The 20,513-nt window shown below is 42.5% G+C and overlaps 2 protein-coding genes across 2 annotated transcripts in view; one reads left to right on the forward strand and one right to left on the reverse strand.

Moving 5' to 3' along the window:
* The first annotated feature begins 124 nt into the window (after nucleotides 1–124).
* Nucleotides 125–20,513, forward strand: part of LOC125446383 (zinc finger protein 271-like) — a 53,287-nt gene continuing 32,898 nt past the window's right edge. Inside the window, exon 1 of the mRNA XM_048519923.2 lies at nucleotides 125–1,289. Coding sequence (XP_048375880.2) covers nucleotides 237–1,289 — 1,053 coding nt within the window. The 5' untranslated portion in view covers nucleotides 125–236. The remainder of the gene's footprint in view (nucleotides 1,290–20,513) is intronic.
* The window catches only part of LOC125446372 (zinc finger protein 91-like), a 70,297-nt gene continuing 58,877 nt past the window's right edge, over nucleotides 9,094–20,513 (reverse strand). The window contains exon 4 of the mRNA XM_059639708.1: nucleotides 9,094–11,009. Within this exon, the coding sequence (XP_059495691.1) occupies nucleotides 9,693–11,009 (1,317 nt within the window). The 3' untranslated portion in view covers nucleotides 9,094–9,692. The remainder of the gene's footprint in view (nucleotides 11,010–20,513) is intronic.

Consider the following 20,513-nt stretch of genomic DNA (forward strand, 5'->3'; position numbering starts at 1 on the left):
ACATGGAAAAGAAACATTTCAAGTGTGAGGTGTGTCACCAAGACTTTGCACAGTTATCAATGCTCCAGAAACACCAACACATTCACAATGGGGAGAAACTGTTCACATGTGAGGTGTGTGATAAAGTATTCACACGGTCATCAAGTCTCAAGGTCCATTGTACAGTCCATACAGGGGAGAAACACTTTAAGTGTACAGTTTGCCATAAAGCTTTCGCAACATCTACAAGGCTACTAATGCATCAGATGATTCATACAGGAGAGAAGCTGTTCACATGCAACGTGTGCAGCAAATCATTCTTAAACTCATCTGACTTTCGTGTACACCAACGTTTTCACACAGGCGAGAAACCATTCTCTTGCGAGCTGTGTAACCAGTCTTTCTCAGGCTTATCAACCCTCCGCAGACACCAGCAGATTCACAAAGGGGAAAAACCGTTCATTTGTGAGTTGTGCAATAAATCATTTTCACGGTTAACAAACCTGCAGATCCACCATCGCATTCACACGGGGGAGAAACCATTTACGTGTGAAGTCTGTGATAAATCATTCTCGCGCTCAGGAACCCTGCGCAAACATCAACTTATTCACACGGGCAAGAAACCCTTCCCATGCGAACTATGTGACAAATCATTCTTGCAGTTAACCAGTCTCCAGATCCATCAACGCATTCACACTGGGGAGAAACCATTCACATGTGAAGTATGTGACAAATCATTCTCTGACTCATCAACCCTCCGTAAACATCAACGCATTCACACGGGGGAGAAGCCGTTCACATGTGAGGTGTGTGACAAATCATTCTCGGTTTCATCAACTCTCCGTGTACATGAACGCATTCACACAGGGCAGAAGCCATTGAAGTGTGAGGTGTGTGACAGATTATTTTCAGTTTCGGCGACCCTCCGCAGGCATCAACACATTCACACAGGGAAGAAATTATTCAGGTGTGAGGTTTGCAATAAAGCTTTTGTAACATCAACAAAGCTGCTAATACATCAGAGGATCCACACAGGGGAGAAACCATTCAGGTGTAAAGTGTGTGACAAGTCATTCTTGTGGCCCTCGAACCTCCATCGACACCAATGCATTCATACAAGGGAGAAACCATTCAAATGCAAGGTGTGCAACAAAGCCTTCACACAGTCATCGAGCCTCATGGTCCATCAGACAATTCACACAGGGGAGAAACTCTTCAGGTGTGAGGTGTGTGTTAAATCATTCTCACGATTATCGAACCTCCGCCGACACCAGCGCATTCACACAGGGGAGAAACCATTCAAGTGCGAGGTGTGTGGCAAGTCGTTTTCACAGTCATCGCATGTACGCAAACACCAACACGTTCACATGGCCGAAACCACTTAAGAGCATGTTGTGGAACAAATCATTCACCTCTGTGTACAACAACATCCACACAGTGGAGAGACCATGTGTGACGTTTAAGATAAAGTTTTGTGACATCTTTAACATTGCTGAGGGACCAGAGCACTCACTGAGTGGAGAAAATCGTCAAGTATGAGCTTTGTCTTTCATCAGATCCTCTGAACTCCAGATACATTAGCGGATTCACCAAGGGGAGGAACCCTTCAAGAGTGAGGTGAATGACAACTCCGTCTTACAGTCATTGATTTTCCACACATGCTAACGTATTCACACGGAGGACAGGCTGCTCAAGTGTAAGCTGTGAGATTATTCATTTTCATAGTTGTAGAACCTCCTGCCCAATGAGGGGATTTGCAGAGAGAGAAAATCTCTTCAGATGTAATATTTCTGACAAACCTTTTAGGTCCTTCTTTCACCTCAAGTAACATCACATCTATACTGGTGGCAAATCATTCATGTGCGTGACAAGGCTTTCATATTGGCACGTGTCCTGATCCATGAACACATTCACACAGGGAAGAAACCCTGTCAGTGAGTTCTGTGATACAGCTGACAGACTTCTTGGAACATCAGTGAATCCACACAGCAGACAAACCCTTACTTGCGTCAGGATCGTTTCACCTCCTATTCCTCCTCTCTGATCAGACACCGACATGTCCACATTGACTTAGAGCTGGGTCACCTGCTTCTGTTATACTGAGAGTTGTCTGTACTGTTTATCCTCCAGTGCTTACACATGGGAGCTGTCATTCCAAAGCACTGTCTGTCTCAGCAGGGTTTGTCTCAAGCCTCCCCACCATCTCCCAGCAAGATCAATGTACCTTTGACCTGACTGCTAAACATCACAAAGGAAGACATCAGTAGGTACAGATATTCCTGCTGGTGCAGAAGCCACTGTGTCTTGAGAACGGTAGTAGAACAGTGAAGGGAAAGTGAAGAAAGAGAGGGAGAAAGGAAGATCAGAGGGAATGTGCACACAAGAGGTACAGAATGAGATAGACAGAGAAGTGGAATAAAGAGAGACATTGGGGAAGTTCTGGAAGTAGTAGGGACATAGCTTGGCAGGACAGATAGTGAGAAGGTTTAGCCAACATTCAAAATGCCAACTTTACACATTTAAAGCTTAAATTTATTTAATTATATGATTTTGCAACGCTTTTATGTTAGTCCATTATTTGGTAAATTATATTGTGAGTAAAGCTTCATGCAGACAGGTCTGGCTCAAAGAAAGGAAAAAATATTCTGGAATATGTCCAGTTTTGTTCCATTCCCCCTTATGATTTTCTTTCAATGTTTCTGCTACAGGCACATCAGTCTGAGGACTGGCTGTTTCATCTCTCAGTGAAAGGGTGTTTTTGAAGTGTTGGATAAGCTGGGATTCCAGTCCATCCAGAAGCAGCCAGCCTTCCAGGCCTAATATCGACATTTGGACAAGGAGGAGGAGATTGGTGGTGATGCAGGAAAACCGTTGAATTGTTTTCTGGCTGCTTAGCCATTTGCCCAGCTTTGAGTCTCTCCTTTCTTTAATGGACACAGAGGGTGAAGTTTGCAAACTGCTGGTTCCAGACTAGTTTGGTTTCTCACTTCAAATTTCAGCTCTAAGGCACCCCCGAAAATTGAAACATAGCCTTTGAGCAAATGTCAAATAGAGCATTCTGTATTTTGACCACCTTTAGATAGGGAAATAGGGCTGGATGTGACAGAGTTAGGAAGGATTTGAGTCTATGGAGCAATTTGTATATGAGCATGTGAATTTTAAATTGGAGGCAGGGGACACTGAGAACCAGTATCAGTCAGTGAGTACAGGGGTGATAATTGTGAGAGAATAGACAGCATAGACTTTTACCTGAGCTGAACGTTAGGAAGATGGGAAGCAGGACATATAATAGGTTGGCCTTTCAGAATGAAAATCCATTTCCTGGATTTGAGAATCACAGATGGAAGCAGAGGTTGACAGATGAATACAGAAAAGAAAAGAAAAACAACTCAAAGCAATCATCCTACAATCATTTGAGGTCATTTACATTTTAGATATACTCTGTCACAAATTTATGGGCCTTGCCGACAAACCAGACAATTCTGTCTTTACCTTAAATGATGATGTACAATTGAAACTATTAACCGAGGATGTTCAAAAATCATTGACTTAAAACAAAGAGATCCAGAACAGATTTGGTTCCTCATATCAAAACAAGCCACAAAGTTGCTGTAGCATTGAAGAAAGAGTTATTCTTGGCCAATTTCTGTCATATCATTTTACACCCACAGAACAGTGATACACAAAGTGAGGAATGATCAGGACTATGACCCTTCACTTTTATTGAAGCAAGACTCCTCCAAGGGAAAGCAGAACTGAGATTGGGATTGAGTAATCAGGTATTAACAGTTGAATGACCATGACAGTTCCAGAAAGAGACAGGCAACCAAATTAAATATGACTAATGGTTTACCTTAATCAATGATGAGATTATTGCACGAGAACATGCAAAATCAGAAACAAACTCAGAACATTTATCACAGAAGAAAGATTGACTCAGACAATGAAATTAGATCTGAACAGAAACACCTTTAGGTGAATACATAGAAGGTGTGTATTGTGTTGGATCAGCTCAAAAGATTAGGACAAAATCAAATCATAAAACTAGAACTGGCATAATCAAAGGAAACTTTACAAATGTACTGAACTTCAAGATATAAAAAGCAATTTTAATGAATGTATGCCCACATCATGCATAATGTGCTTAACTGGTGATTGTAGAGTGGGCACTGTGACAAGCCTCAGACAACTGAATCTTACATGCACGAAAGTTATTATTGTGCTGCAAGCAATGATCAAGAAAAATATAGCTGGTCTTAGGAAGACTAGACCAAGTGGTCAGGTAATACATTGTAGATGCCCTAATTAAAATCTTTCAGAGTTCTCTAGATACAGGCTTCATCCCACTGGATTGGAAAATCCTGGATTTGGCAACACAGTCACGGGTGTACAGGAAGTATAGTAGGGGTCTGAGGATGCATCTTTGGGTGATCCAATGTTGCATGTTATTGTGGAGGAGATGCAGTTACCTGTCTTCACTGATTGAAGTCTGTGGGACTGAGACTTTGACTCGCAGTTCTAGACTCTGCAACTAAGGAAAACATCTACCTTATCTAGCCCTGTTAGAATTTTATATTTTTCAACCTTCTCTCATCCTTTTAAACTCTTGTGAAGACAAGCCAGTCAAACCAGTCTCTCTTCATAAGCAGTCCCACCAATCCCACTATCAACCTGGTGAAACTCACTACATTCAAATACAACAGATATATCCTTTCTGAGGTAGGGAGACCAAAACAGTACACATTACTCCAGTTCAGTCTCACAAAAACCCTGTATAATTGCGGTAAGACACTCCTTCTGAACTCAAGGCATTGTCATGAAGGACTATATCATTTGCCTCCCTAAACTGCTGATGCACCCGCCTGTCTGCTTTAATTAGACATTCAGATCCCCCTACATTCACATTTTCCAATGTACCACCATCTAAATAATATTTTTTTCACACCAAAGTGTACACTTTCAAATTTAGCTATGTTGTACTTTATCTGCCATATGTTCGCCCACTTACTCAACTTGTTTAAATCACTTTGAACCTTCTTTGCACGCTCTTCACAATTCATCTAAGTTTTGTATCCTGAGCAAACTTGGAAATGTTGTATTTGGTTTCCTTATCTAGTTGATTGATCTATTTTGTGAATAGCTGGGAGCCTAAGCACTGATCCTTGCAGTGCTGCGCTAATCACCTCCTGCCACTTGGGAAAAATACCCATTTATTCCCATTCTGTTTTCTGTCTGTCAAACCAATTCTTAATGCAAGACAATATATTAACCCTTATTCCATGTGCTTTAATTTTGCCCACCAACCTTTTACAAAGGACCTTATCACTAGCCTTCCAAAGATTCAAATACACCGTATTCAAAAAACCTCCAATAGCTTTGATAAGCATCATTTGCCTTTTTATGGTTTGTCCAATCCCTTTACATTTCCAAATGTCCTGTTATTCCTTTGCCTTTTATAATAGCCTGCAGTATGTTTACCATTACTAATATGAGGCCAACTGGTTTGTAATTCCAGGTACTTTTTCTCCGTCCTTAAATAGTGGGGTTTCATTTTCTGCAGTAACTGCTTCAGAGTTTATAGAACTTTGGAAGATGAAAATTAATGCATCCAATATTTCCTTCACTACTCTGGGATGTAGGCTATCAGGCGTTGGAGATTTGTCAGCTTTCAACCCCATTAATTTCCCTGGCACTATATTCTTACTTATTCCCTTCAATTTTGCTCTTTCACTAGATCCTTGGTTCCCTAATCTGGGAGTTTACTTGTGCCCTCTTTTGTGAAGATAAAACCAAAGTAAATGTTGAAGAGAATGACACTGGCCACTAGTTCCTGGAGATGAAAGTGGAGAGAGTAAGCAAGCGGAAATTAAAGAATGTAGGAACTGGAGTAATCCCTTCAGCCTATTGTATCATTCAGTTAGATCATGACAAATCTGTATCTTAACTGCATTTACATATCTCAACTTTGTAACCCTTAATCCCCTTTCCAGACAATAAACCTATCAATCGTAGTAGTCTGAGAAGTTCCCCTGATATCAGTGTGCGTTAATAAAGTGAACCAACTCTCAGGATGTAGAATCGTCCCTGCTTTAGTTGGTGATGTGAATTAGACGATTCTCTTTAGATGATAGATGTTTGATGAATACCATGGGGAATATCCGTACTCTCCATCTGGGAGGTCGATTGCCCTGAATATGGTGAGGGAGTCGGGGTGAGTCTCCACAGACCTGAGTTCCCTCAGTCCATCATACCTCAATGTAATAACAGAGTGGCATGTTCACCTTACACTCTTCCAAGATCCATTCCATGTTCTGGAAGCAAACTTGAGTCCTTTCCAAATGTTTTGTTATTTTGGTTGATTCTGTGTTTGATGTCAGCTGAGAATTGTGTTGTTTATCTGGTGTTTTATCTATCATCTATGTAGATTTTAACTCACAATAAAATCAACTTTTCAGCTTAATCAAAACTTCTTTATGCGTCAGCATGCTGTGTTCCTATTCACTGAAATACTCAAGATCTTACAGTAGGAGTCCTATACACAATATACCGGCCAATGTCACTGTGAACTGGTATATTTTCACTGTGACAGTGAATGTGATCCACAATGGCCAGGAAATTAGGGATCATGGAATCCCTACAGCACGGAAGTAGGCCATTCAGCCTGACTCCTGAAGAGTCAACCCTCTGAAGAGCATCCCACCCAGACCCAACCCTCCCTGTCCCTGTAACCCTGCAATTCCAATAGCTAATCAACCTTACCTACACCGCCGTGGACACTGTGGACAATTTAGCATGGTCAGTCCAGCTCACCTGAACATCTTTGGGCTGTGGGAGGAAACCAGAGCATGTGGAAGAAACCCACGCAGACAGGGAGAATGTGCTGTGCAAACTCCACACAGACAGTCACTTGAAGGTGGAATCCCAGGTCCCTAGTGCTATGAAGCAGCAGTGCTAACCACTGAGCCACCATACTGTTACATCACGTGTGCTGTTTGAAAATATGATGTCATTGAGTCATACAACATGGAAACAGGCCTTTTAGTCAATTAATGTATGTTGACCTATATTCCCAAACTAAACTAGGCCCAACCCCACCCTGTGCTTGACCCATATCTCTCCAAACATTTCTTATTCATGTACTTATCCAAATGTCTTTGGATATATACAAATGTTGTACCCACATCCACCAAACAGTGCCCTTCGTGTATTTTTAAAATCTCTCTCCTTAAAAATACGCACCCGAGTCATGAAATCCTCCACCCTAGGGAAAAGAAAACTGCCATTCACCTTATTTATACCCCTTATTATTTTATAAACCTCTAAGAAGTCACCTCTCAACCTCCTAGGTTCCAGTGAAAATTCTCATCACTGCTCCAGCTATTCTACGCGGTACTTTTATAACGATGCTTTCATTAGCATTTCACTATGTGACACTCCATATTTTGTTTAATACTTCAGTACTATAGATCCTTCAGCTCTACATTCAGTTGCTGCCTTAACTTCCAGGCTAAGCCTGCTGACTGCTTTCTGCCACAAGGCCCTGAGGACCAATGTAGATTTCTTCCTCTTAGCTTGAAACTAGGCAAAGTCTCCAGTTACCATTCCCTTTTTGTATCTCTGTAAAAGCCGAACCTAGTTCTTCACAGATAACAGATCAACATTTGTGAGTCAAGGCATTATCCTGTATAGAAATGATTGGTGAGACTTATCAGAGTCAAATGTCTGAACTTTTTTAAAATCAGAAATAAAAACATGATTTGAATAACTAGCAGATGAGAGAAAATAGAGAATTTGGCGCAAAAGTTTAAGATGCATTACCAAAATTCTGTTTTTTTCCCTTTATTTGTTTAGAGATCAACTGGGCTTCTGTTAATGAAACAGTATTTTGGACTGTAGCATGAATTCCAGCCCCTCAAAAGCAGTATCCATGTAATTGTTGACCTCATTAATTTAGCCTTCAGTCGAAAAAATTCAACTTTTACATAAGTATATATGATATGTTATCTCAACTGAGCACGAGTCCAACCAACATTCCATGTGCTGAATAAAAATAGTACTATCATAATTCACTGTGGTAGTCCAGTGGAAATCCGGCTCCATTGTTCTGGGAGTTATCACAGAAGCTAAACATTTCAATATAAGTACACATTGTTTCCCAGTTTACCTGATTTGCAGATCTAGTTTGGTAGAAAGCATGGACCAAGGTTCTGTACTGAACAAGAGTCACTATTTATTGCAAGTGATTAGACTTTAGCTACAGGTAAACAATTACAAACCATCGGAAAATAACATGATAAAATAAAACCCTAATCACCACAATAACTTTGCCCTCCATACAGACAAAAACAGACAGGAAAAATAGGTTATGGCAAAAGAAAACTAGGAGGCAGTTCAGTGGTTTCTATTCACAGGTTTTTGAAAAAATCTTTACGATTTATATGCTGACCATAATGTTGCTTTTCAGTTGTCTTTCTTCAAATACTTCCTCTGGTTTGCAAGAGATAAAAACGTGGTTGCTTCACTTATAACAGGTCTCTGACTTATCAGCTAATCGTCACAGCTTACGAGTCATGACAACTGCTGAAGGAATGATAAATTGTTTTTTTTTTCAGGTTTAAAGTATTTTTAACGCAGAAAACAGACTTAGCTTCTGTGTCAGTAGACATTAAATCACTTCTCTCTATCTTGTTCCCAGACCAGAGCTATTTAGTTACGCAAAAACCAATCTCACACCTTTGTAATTGAAAACTGGTCACTAGTCCATAGACCAATGCCACCCAGCTGCATCTGTACATAACCCCTGCAACCTTCGACTGCAAACCCTTCAGCCACCACTTGTTCAAACAGCTGTACAAACACAATGCATGCCATAAGTGTCAGGTTACTTGCTTTTTAAAACATGCAGCAAGCCTTTAAAACACTGATTTCAAAACAATTCCTACTCACCTCAGGCCCAAATTTAAAAGAAAACATAAAAATAAGAAGAAACAATCTTTACAGTATTTTCTCTACTTTATGTGCAGGTCAGCCCATCCCTATCTGTGTAATCTATTCCACCATCACCACCCCCACCGCACCCCCAACCCCCACCCCCGCAACCAAATACTACACTGGAATGTCAGCTAGGACTTTTTGCATGATAGTCATGCAGGGAAGCTTAAATATATACCTTCTGACTCAGAGAACAAGGTTGTAGGTTCAAGTTTAACATTGGATGTATTATTTCATGAACAAGGATGAAAGTTGTTACCAGGGCTGCACAAGAACATAAAAATTAGGAGGAGTAGGCAATTCATCCCATCGAGCCTGCTTTGCCATTTAATACAATCATGACTGATCTCACCTTGATCTCAAATTCACTTTGCTGCCTGCTCCCCATAACCCTTTAATCCTTTTCTAGTTAAAAATTTGTCTATCTCAAACTAATTGCTCGGGTCTTGGATCCTTATATGAACATTCCCCACTGCCTTTTCTTTGAAACAAACATGTTGTAAGATGAGTCAAGACATTATCCAGTTGATGTTTACACACTGGATTGATAAGGAAGCCAAATCAGATCAATGGTCACGGTATGATTTTTTTAGATGATTGCTTCAGTAAAACTTTGACAAAGATGCAACAATAACAAGCACATCAGTTGCAGCCAAGAATTAAAGCGAGGGTCAAAGGCATCACAAAGTTTCATTATAACCCTCATATTTGAAGGGTTACGTTCATGTAAACGGCTTTTCAATGTGAATTAGTCGGTGTTGCATGAGAGTCGATGACTGTCTGAAGGTTTTCTCACAAACCTCACACTTGAACGGTTTCTCCCCCGTGTGGATCCTCTGATGGAGCAGGAGGTACCAAGACCGCGAAAATGATTTGTTGCACACTTCACATGTGAATGGTTTCTCTCCTGTGTGAATGCGTTGGTGTACACGCAGGTTTGATGATCGTGAGAATGATTTGTCACACATCTTGCATGTGAATGGCTTCTCCCCTGTGTGTATTGTCTGGTGTGTCAAGAGATTGGAGGATTGACTGAAAGCCACCTCACAGACCTCACACTTGAACGGTTTGTCCCCTGTATGAATCCTCTGATGTCTCAGTAGCCTTGAAGATATCCGAAAAGCTTTATCACAAACTTCGCACTTGAAGGGTTTCTCGCCTGTGAGTGTGTTCTCACCAGTGTGAATAAGTCGGTGTTGCATGAGGGTTGATAACTGTCCAAAGGTTTTGTCACAGACCTCACACTTGAAGGGTCTCTCCCCTGTGTGAATCCTCCGATGTTTCAGGAGCCTCGTTGATATCGCAAAACCTTTTTTGCAGATTTCACACTTGAAGGGTTTCTCCCCTGTGTGGGTTGTCTGATGGACCAGGAGGCTTGATGAACATGTGAAGGCTTTGTCACACACTTCACATTTGAATGGTTTCTCTCCTGTATGCACAGCACGGTGTACACGTAAGCATGTTAACTGTGGAAATGATTTGTCACATACCTCACACGTGAATGGTTTCTCCCCTGTATGAACGCGTTGGTGTGCACGGAGGCTTGATGACTGTGAAAATGATGTGTCACACACATCACATGTGAATGGTTTCTCCCCTGTGTGAATGCGTTGATGTCTGCGAAAGGTTGATAAATCAGAGAATGATTTGTCACACACTTCACATGTGAATGGTTTCTCCCTGCTGTGAGTGCGTTGATGAGCACGGAGGGATGATGAGTGGGAGAACAATTTATTGCACACATCACATCTGAATGGCTTTTCCCCAGTGTGAATGCGTTCATGTTCGAGGAGGGTTGATATACGTGAGAACGATTTGTTGCACAGTTTGCACATGAATGGCTTCTCCCCCGTGTGAATGCGCTGGTGTGCACGGAGGGTCGATGAATGTGAGAATGATTTGTCACAAACCTCACATGTGAATGGCTTCTCCCCTGTATGAATGCGTTGGTGTTCAAGCAGGGTTGATCTACGAGAGCATGTTTTGTCACATACTTCACATGTAAATGGCTTTTCCCCAGTGGAGATATGTTTGTGGTCCTTGAATACTGATGACTCCGTGAAAACCTGGCCACATATGTCACACTTGAACGTTTCCGCCTCCATATCGCTCAAAAGATACACCTTGTTAAGAAATTTTACGAGCCTGTGGAGCCCTCCTCACACACCTCGTGTCTGACCAGTTCTCACCTGTTGGAATGAGTCATCAAGCTCAATGAATGACTGAAGCTCTCACCACACTTGGAGCCACTCACACTTCTTCCCAGCCTCACCCTGCCGATCACCCACAGACAAACCTTCAGAAAGGTTGGTTCTGATGGAAGGCTCCACACCAGTGATCACTTTCAGATCTCCCCAACCCAACCAATTTCCAAATGATTGTTTCAGTGCCCAACCTTGTCTGTGCTGAGCAGTGCTGCAAAAGAACTGGATGTCTTCCCACAGTTGTGCAGTTATTCCTTGGGTGATGATCAGGATCCATCAGTGATGTCTATGCTCTCTGTATTCTCTGATTTAGTCCAGTGCAATCCTTCTGTAAAACAAGGAAAGGGAACATAAGTGTGAATTTTCCCTATTTCAGTTGAAAGGTTTTGTCAAGTGAGGCTCCTAGTTCCTAATTTGTCACAGCTCAAGGGTAACTTTTCTCACCCAGTCTTCCACACTTCTCATTGGATATGCAACTGGGCTGCTGTGTGCCTTTACATAGAACATTAGAACATAGAACATTACAGCACAGTACAGGCCCTTCGGCCCTCGATGTTGTGCCGACCTGTCATACCGATCTCAAGCCCATCTAACCTACACTATTCCATGTACGTGCATATGCTTGTCCAATGACAACTTAAATGTACCTAAAGTTAGCGAATCTACTACCGTTGCAGGCAAAGTGTTCCATTCCCTTACTACTCTCTGAGTAAAGAAACTACCTCTGACATCCGTCCTATATCTTTCACCCTTCAATTTAAAGCTATGCCCCCTCATGCTCGCCATCACCATCCAAGGAAAAAGGCTCTCCCTATCCACCCTATCTAACCCTCTGATTATTTTATATGTTTCAATTAAGTCAGCTCTCAACCTTCTTCTGTCTAATGAAAACAGCCTCAAGTCCCTCAGCCTTTCCTCATAAGACCTTCCCTCCATACCAGGCAACATCCTAGTAAATCTCCTCTGCACCCTTTCCAAAGCTTCCACATCCTTCTTATAATGCGGTGACCAGAACTGTACGCAATACTCCAAGTGCGGCCGCACCAGAGTTTTGTACAGCTTCACCATAACCTCTTGGTTCCGGAACTCGATCCCTCTATTAATAAAAGCTAAAGGAATCACACAACTGGAGAGGTGCATGTGCTCACCACTGCAATGACCTTCCAGGGTTAATGCCACTGGTGCCCTATCGAAAGTTTTACCCTACTTCAGACATTCCAAAGCAAGAATTGGCCCTCATTCTGTGCAGTTTGACTGTTATCACCTCAGACATGGCCCAGTGGAAAGGAATCTGTCTCTTGCTTCACAGACAGGTACATGGAGGTGTTGCTGGATGATGTGTTGGAGTGGAGGGCAGTCCTTTTATACGTGGTGTACCAAAGGAGGCCACACAACCAACCAAGCCAGTATGAACCCAAATTGCACCCTGTGTAGTAAGGCATCCCAGGTGCAAAGGGACACCAGCAGTACATGAAAAATATCAACGATCCTGTCAGCCACTTCAAACTCACAGGGTCACCACTCAATCTAACTGTCACTTCATATACCTCTCACCAAGGTTCACGTAATACAACTGCCAATATTGCATGCATCATGTCCATTCTCAGCAATCCCATCGTCCCTTATTGCTGAGGTGCCCAATCCTCCTCCCTACCCTCTGCATTTCCTACTCCCTTGCTGGTGACACCTCACTGCCTTTCCTGTTTGTATACCACCATTAACTGCTCTTCCATCAATTTCAATAAGACTCAATTCCTCCCTTTGCCTCATTGTCAGAAAAGTGGTCCACCCCACCGGACTCCACAGCAACCTGCCTATAATCCCTGGACTGATTACACTTCAGCTTCAGGACTTGCCAAGGCCCAGTACATGAACTGTGAGGATACAGATCCCTAAACTCTGATCCCCAAAGTATCTGACAGAATGTGATCAAAGGCCTGAACTAGAACAGTATAAGCCACTAGACTGATTGTGGCGGTACTGTGCCTGACTTTCACCTCACTCAGAATTACTCCCATTTAACTTCCATATATGGCTAATTACTTGAAGCACATCCAGTGAGTTTGTCACGTAAGCTGCTGGAACGTGCTGCAGATGTGACATTGAGTAAGCAGGGTGCTGCATAATGACAGGTCTCCCCTTGACTGTTCGACGTTCCCCACTGTGACAAGCTGCCTGCCCCTCCCTCCACACTAAAAAAGTAATATAAGCTACAGAGAACATTAAAGATAGTGAGTGCTAAGAAAGCAACATGACCCACATTGAGGCTGAAAGGCTGTAAACCAGTGCTGAAGTCAGTGAATAGACGCTGAGAAAGCAATATGAAGTGGAAAGAGGCTGGCAGCCTCCAGTTAAGCACAGAGTGAGTGAATACTAAGAAAGCAAGTCTACAGCCAAAAGAGAGACAATTGTGTATGCAAGAGATGTATGTATGTTACAGTGCACAAAGCCAAATGTGTTCCTGAGGCCCAAATAAAATCTTGCAAGTCTAAAGTCATGTAAGAGTTGATGCATGAGCAAGTGGTTTGGTAATGCTGGTCCCATCGATGAAAGTTCAAAGTGGATGGTGACATTGTAACATTCAAAGATATTGTTGTGAGGAAGCATTTGGAAATGACTGGGACAAGGATTCAATGTGGTGCAGCCTGCAGGTAAGCACTCAGATTTACATGTTGGGAATTTTCATTTCTCAGGGAAGGAGAGGAAAATTAGAAGTGGCCTTTGAATAAAGCAACTTGGGCTTTACTGATAATGAACAAAATTAAAATTAAAACAAGTTATCAAAAGTGTCAAGCAGTATGAATGATGTGTCACCAGCTGAACATCAAGTATACGTCTCAGAGGTTATCCCTTCACTTGCTTTTCAACCTGTTGACAGTCCACTCACACCTTTTGTACTATCCTTTGACACTCTTAATTACCTGGAATTATCTTGCAATGATCTCTCCACCTATAAATTCTGTGCTTATGCGCTTCCCTCCAATTCAGCTGAAGAAGAAGCAACACTCTGAAAGCTTGTGATTTCAAGTAAACCTGTTGGACTATAACCTGGTGTCACATGGCTTTTGACTTTGCCCACCACAGTCCAACACCGGCATCTCCACATCATAGATCAGGTCGACAGTCAGAATCTTTCTCCCAGAGTTGAAATGTCTAATACTAGAGGGCATGCATTTAAAGTAAGGGGTAAAAATTCAAAGGAGATGTGAGCGTGGCAGGTGCCTGGACCATGCTGCCAGGGATGGTGGTGGAGGCAGATATGATAGGGGCGCTTAAGGGACTTTAAGCGCCTGAATAAGCAAGGAATGGAGGATATGGACCATCGGCATTAAGAAGGGATTAGTTTAACTTAGTGTCATTTCCGGCACAAAATTGTGGGCCGAAAGGCCTGTTTCTATGCTGCGTACAGTTCTTGTTCTATGTTTAGACAAGAGAAATGTTGATTGACTCACGATTTGGAATTTTCTGCTTTTGTTTTCCAAAATTATTTAAAGAAAACACACTGGGCAATAAGTGTTATTCACTGAGGAGAATATTGCTTAATTGTAGCTTTTTGAAAGTTTCTGATTTATTCTAGGAAATTAGATACATTGCGCTCATGCAGACTGCAAAAATCAAATTCAGCTGTCAGCCATACCTCTGAGCAAAACAATCAAATCCAAACCTAGGCTTTTGGGAAAGGCCAAGGCTTTTAAATAAACATGCCCAGAGTATGCCAGCCCAATTGCTATAGAGATTACAGAGATAGAGAAGGGCAAGGTCATGGAGGCATGAGAAAACAAAGCGGAGAACTGTAAAATTGAGATGCTTGTTTATCATGAAACAATGTAGATCAGTAAGCAGAGGTCTGTATGGGGATGAGTCTTGTTGTCAGATCGGACCTGGAGGAGCTCAGGTTACACAGCAGGATGTAAGAGCAGCTAGCAGAGCACTGGAATACTTGAGTCCAGAGCCAATAAAAATATGGATGAGGATTTCAGAAGCAAAATAGCTGAGGCAGTGTGTCACTGGTCTCTCCTGGATGGAATTTATACTGCTTTCTGTGCGCACGGTTCAAGTTCATGACCATCATCAGAAAATGACAGAGACAGCCAGGGATGGTGATGGAGAACCACTCATGAAATCAGACACAATCACAGATTTGTCTGACACAAAGGAGCGTGGCAGCCACACTGTCACACAATCTGTCTTTTGCAGCAAACAAGACCCCTCCTTTCTTCTCTGAGGTGAGGGTAAAATATTCCATGGCACTACTTTGAACAACAGGGAGATTACCTTTGATGTCCTGGCTAATATTAGGCCCTCAATTAAAATTAACAAAAACAGATTAACTAGTCATTATCACATTGCTGTTTGTGGGAGCTTGTTGTGCACACATCAGCTGCCACCTTCCCTGCACTATAACAGTGAATACATTCAAGGGCACTTTATTGGCTGGAAAGTGCCATGGGATGTCTGGTGGTCATGAAAGGCTCTATCCAAATGCAAGCCTTGTTTGCAAAGAGACACGACATCCCATCCCAAAATACAGAGACAGCATTGGATACTGAGGGGTGACCTTATCGAGGTTTATGAAATGATGAAATGGCAATGATTGTCAGAGGTCAGTCATCTCAGCTCCAGGATATCTCTGCTGAAGTATCCTTGGCCCAGCCAAGTGCAGCCTCCTGAGCCAATAACAGAGTGGATATTTAACCCCAAATGCTTCCCTCCAACATAAGGTCAGAAGTGGGGATGTTTGCTGACGATTGCACAATGTTCAGCAAGAACAGGGCAGAGAAGTCCAAAACTAAACAACATAGGTTTAAGGTGAGGGGAAAGATTGTAAAAAAGACTTGAATGGTAACTTTTTCATGCAGATGGTAGTGCATGCATGGAATATGCTGCCAGAGGAATTGGTGGAGATGGGTACAATTCCAACATTTAAAAGGCATTCTGGATGGGTACATGAATAGGGAGGGTTTTGGGACATGTGGGCTAAATGTTGGCAAATGGGACCAGGTCAGATTGGGGTGACTGGTAAATTGCACAGAAAAATCTGTTTCTGTGCTGTATGAGTCTATAACTGACCATTCACAGTGCATAGGATAATAACCAGCTCCCAACACACACACAGACAACAGAAATTCAATAAGCATCCTGAGACACTCTGCACCTCCTAGATAATGACACCTCACCTTTTCATATTCAGGAACTAGCCATCAACAAAACTCAGCCTGGAAATCCGAAGGGAAATACTTCCAATAAACACACTCAATATCCAACACAGCTCCACTCAAACAGTTCAGCACAAAGCACTGAGTAAACAGCTCTCTAAGCTAGATCATCTCACACAACGTAAGGGACATTTCCACCCCTGACTGCCCACAGGATAGTCAGACTGCCTGAAGACTGGTGTGGATATTATGGGATACAATTTGTACAAAAGCTGCTCCTTCACTCACCATCTCCTCACTTTGGTTTTCAGTCCCTATAGGAAGTGAACCAGCTCTGGAAGAGGAAGCGGAGAGAATGGGCAGAGTGGGTGGGCTCTCTGATTGACATCTCTCACAGCCAATCCAAATAACTCTGCAGTAACATGAGTTCCCTGAGAATAACAAGGTGTGGAGCTGGAGGAACACAGCTGGACAAACAACGTCAGAGGAGTAGGAAAGCCGACGTTTGGGAAACTGACCGGTAAAATAGAGGTGACTTTGAGCAGCAGATCAGGTGGAGATTTAAACTTGTCATTGTCCCATCTGAACAAAACCTCACTTATTGCAGCTGCTGTCTCAGTTCCCCTGGTAAATATGTTTGACAGAGATTTCTAGTGTGGGAATAGCATCTTTCATCCTCAGAAGCTTTCAAACTTACAATATAAGTGTGCGATGTGTAGCCTCGTATGTGTTTGACAGCAGATCAGAAGAGGAAAACCCACTGCATCCAAGGCAGTTGTGACATGCAGTGGTGGGATCAGCACCTACACAGAAGGCAGTGAAACAGAAAGGAGAGGCAGAGGAGAGAGGAGATGAAAGTGAGAGACACAATATGAAGGGACACATGAAGGGACACGCATGAGAATGAGTGGCCCAAAAGGGAATGAGATTGCCCAGTTCCTTGGAGAGTTTTAAAAATACGTGCAGAGTATTTTGATGAATCCAGAATGAGGTGGTGTTCATTGTGCGAGCTAATGGTCCATGAATTCAAAACTGACAGTCCTGCCCTGTCTAAAAGTCAACTCCTGTGCAATCTCAAGCCCTCACAGGTCTAATTTAAAGGTTCAATATTCATTTTGTTCAGTTCCCCTCCCAGATGTCCCAGTTAATTCATTTCTCATGAGATGTCCTGGTCAATTCACCTCTCCTGGTTTCTATCCTCAGCTGACCCAATATAGATCTTGTTTGAGAGCAATATTGTTCAATATGCAGTCCAGTTGGATGATTGTGCCCATTCTCTCTCTCTCTCTCTGGGGAATGCTGTGTTCCACCCAGGCATAACTAGTACTTGATGGACTTTGACCCTAACCGGCTGAACATCAGCTCCCTCACCTTCCTGAATATGGGTGTGATGTCTATTTTCTTGACAATGAGAGCATTACTGCATGACCCACTGTGAATGAATTCACATGGAATATTCTCAGATGGCCATTACATATGACACGAAGGAGAGGAATTGTTTTCTGTTCAGAGATGTCTGTGAGTTTCCTAGGATGACCTTCACACTGTCCTCCTTGTGACCCTTCCCTATCTTTATCCAAGATGGCAGCCAGTGCAGATCAACAAAACAGGATAGTGCATATGGGGCGACACGGTGGCTCAGTGGTTAGCACTGCAGCCTCACAACACCAGGGACCCGGGTTCGATTCCAACCTCAGGCGACTGACTGTGTGGAGTTTGCACATTCTCCCCGTGTCTGCGTGGGTTTCCTCTGGGTGCTCTGGTTTCCTTCCACAGTCCAAAGATGTGCAGGCTAGGTGGATTGGCCATGCTAAATTGCCCATAGTGTTCAGGGGTGTGTGGGTTACAGGGGGATGGGTGTGTTTGGGATGCTTTGAGGGGCGGTGTGGACTTGTTGGGCCGAAGGGCCTGTTTCCACACTGTAGGGAATCTAATCTAACCTAGTCTAATATGGCACTGATCACCGGGGCCCAGGAGAGGCTGGTGTAAATAGTACTGATAACTGGAGTCTGGCAGAAGGCGGTACAAATGGTCCTGATCACTGGGAATCAGCAGAACAGATAATACTAATCTTGGAGCATGGGAAAGGGTGGTGCACACGATGCTGATGACCAGGATCTGGTACAGAGCAGTGCAGATGGTGGTGATCTCTGTGTCTGGAAGAGGGTGGCACATACGGTGCTGTTCACAGGGATCTGGTTGAGAATATTGCAGACAGTGCTAATCACTGGACTCTAGTGGAGAGCAGTGCAGATGATGCTGATCACGAGGATTTGGTGGTTCCTAGCAAAACTGGAATCAACAGGCATTAGAAGGCAAACTCTCTGCTGGTTAGAGTCAGACGTGATATATACGAAGATGGCTATGATTGTCAGAGGTCAGTCATCTCTGCTCCAGGATATCTCTGCTGATGTTCCTCAGAATAGTATCCTTGGCCCAACCATGTTCAGCCTTCTCAACCAATAATAGAGTGGATATTTAACCCCAAATGTTTCCATCCAACATAAGCTCAGAAGTGGGGATGTTTGCTGATGATTGCACAATGTTCAGCATCACCCACAACTCCTCAGATACTGAAACAATTCATGTTCAAATGCAGCAAGATCTGGTCAGTATTTAGGCTTGGGTTGACAACTGGCAAGTAACATTTGTGCCACACAAATGCCAGGCTATCACCAATAAGAGATAGTCTATTCACTGGCCGTTGAAATTTAATGATGTTCCTATCACTGAATCCTCCATTATCAACATCCTGGGTGTTACCATTAACTAGAAACTCAATTGGACTCACAAAAGCATAGCGGTTACAGGAGCAGGTCAGAGCTAGGAATACTGTGGCGAATAACTCACCTCTTGACTCGCCAAGACTTGTCCATCTACAAGTCGCAAGTCAGGAGTGATGGAATACACTCCATTTCCCTGATTGGGTGCAGCTCCAACAACACTCAAGAAGCTTGACACCATCGAGGACAAAGCAGCCTGCATGACTAGTGACAATCCACAAATATCCACTTCCTCCACCACCAACACTCAGTCACAGCAGTATATACTATCTACATGATGCATTGCAGAAATTCACCAAAGATCCTTAGACAGCACCTTCCAACGCACGACCACTCCATTCATGAGGACAAGGGTAGCAGATACATGGGAACACCACCATCTTCAAGTTCATCTCCAACCTAGTCACCATCCTAATTTGGAAATATATCGCCATTACTTCATTGTTGCTGGGTTAAAATCCTGGAATTCCCTTCCTAAAGGCATTGTGGGTCAACCTACAGTGTGAGGACTGCAGCAGTTCAAGAAGGCAGCTCAACACCACCTTTTCAAGGGGAACTTGGGATGGCAATAAAAATACTGACCAGCCAGTGATGTCTATATCCCACAGGTGAAGAAAAAATGGGTAAGATGTCTCCTCCCAGTGGAAAAAAAATTTGAGAAGAATAATCTATGAGTTTCATATATTTCTGAAATTTTCAGTGAAAGGGTCTTGTTTTTTATTTTGTTTTGATCCCCTGCTTTGCAAATGTACAATAGTCTTGTGTATCATTTTAACGTTATTCCTTCATTATTTGGTGAATATTTCCTTTATGAAACTTGGAAATGTATCCCCCCAGTTAACTTGTGATGATTTATCATGGTTCCTTTATCTTTCTCTTTTTTTCAGTCATACCCTTTGTTAACATTTTATCAATAAAAGGATGTTTAATTTCTCATTTCGTTTAACTCAGTTTAATAATTTGTGTTGTTTGATCCTGGTGTTTTGTACAATACTTGTACAATGAGAATGTTCGAATACCATCCCTTATCAGTTATAGGCTTCAGGTTTATGGTTCCCAACTAGAGTTAACGTCTTACTTTTATGGTGAGTTATGATAGCATCATGCCTCTTTACAGAGCTTCCTTTGTGTGATTACACAATTGTTTATACCTTTTTGTTTTGTTTGTGCTGTGTGCTGATCCATTAACTGAGTAGCACATGCATGTCCTGTCAAATTAATTACGCTTATTTCTCAACCAATCACTTATGTTAAAACAAGACCTGGCGACTCCACAAGCACTTCCATTTTCAACCAATCTTGATTTCAGCATGTGTATCAAACGTTGTAGCCTCCTCAACCAATATAGAGTGGATATTCAACCCCAAATGCTTCCTTCTGCATTGGTACCATTTGTATCT

Source organism: Stegostoma tigrinum, chromosome 34 (genome assembly GCF_030684315.1).
Source record: "Stegostoma tigrinum isolate sSteTig4 chromosome 34, sSteTig4.hap1, whole genome shotgun sequence".
In the NCBI taxonomy this organism is placed as follows: Eukaryota; Metazoa; Chordata; class Chondrichthyes; order Orectolobiformes; family Stegostomatidae; genus Stegostoma; species Stegostoma tigrinum.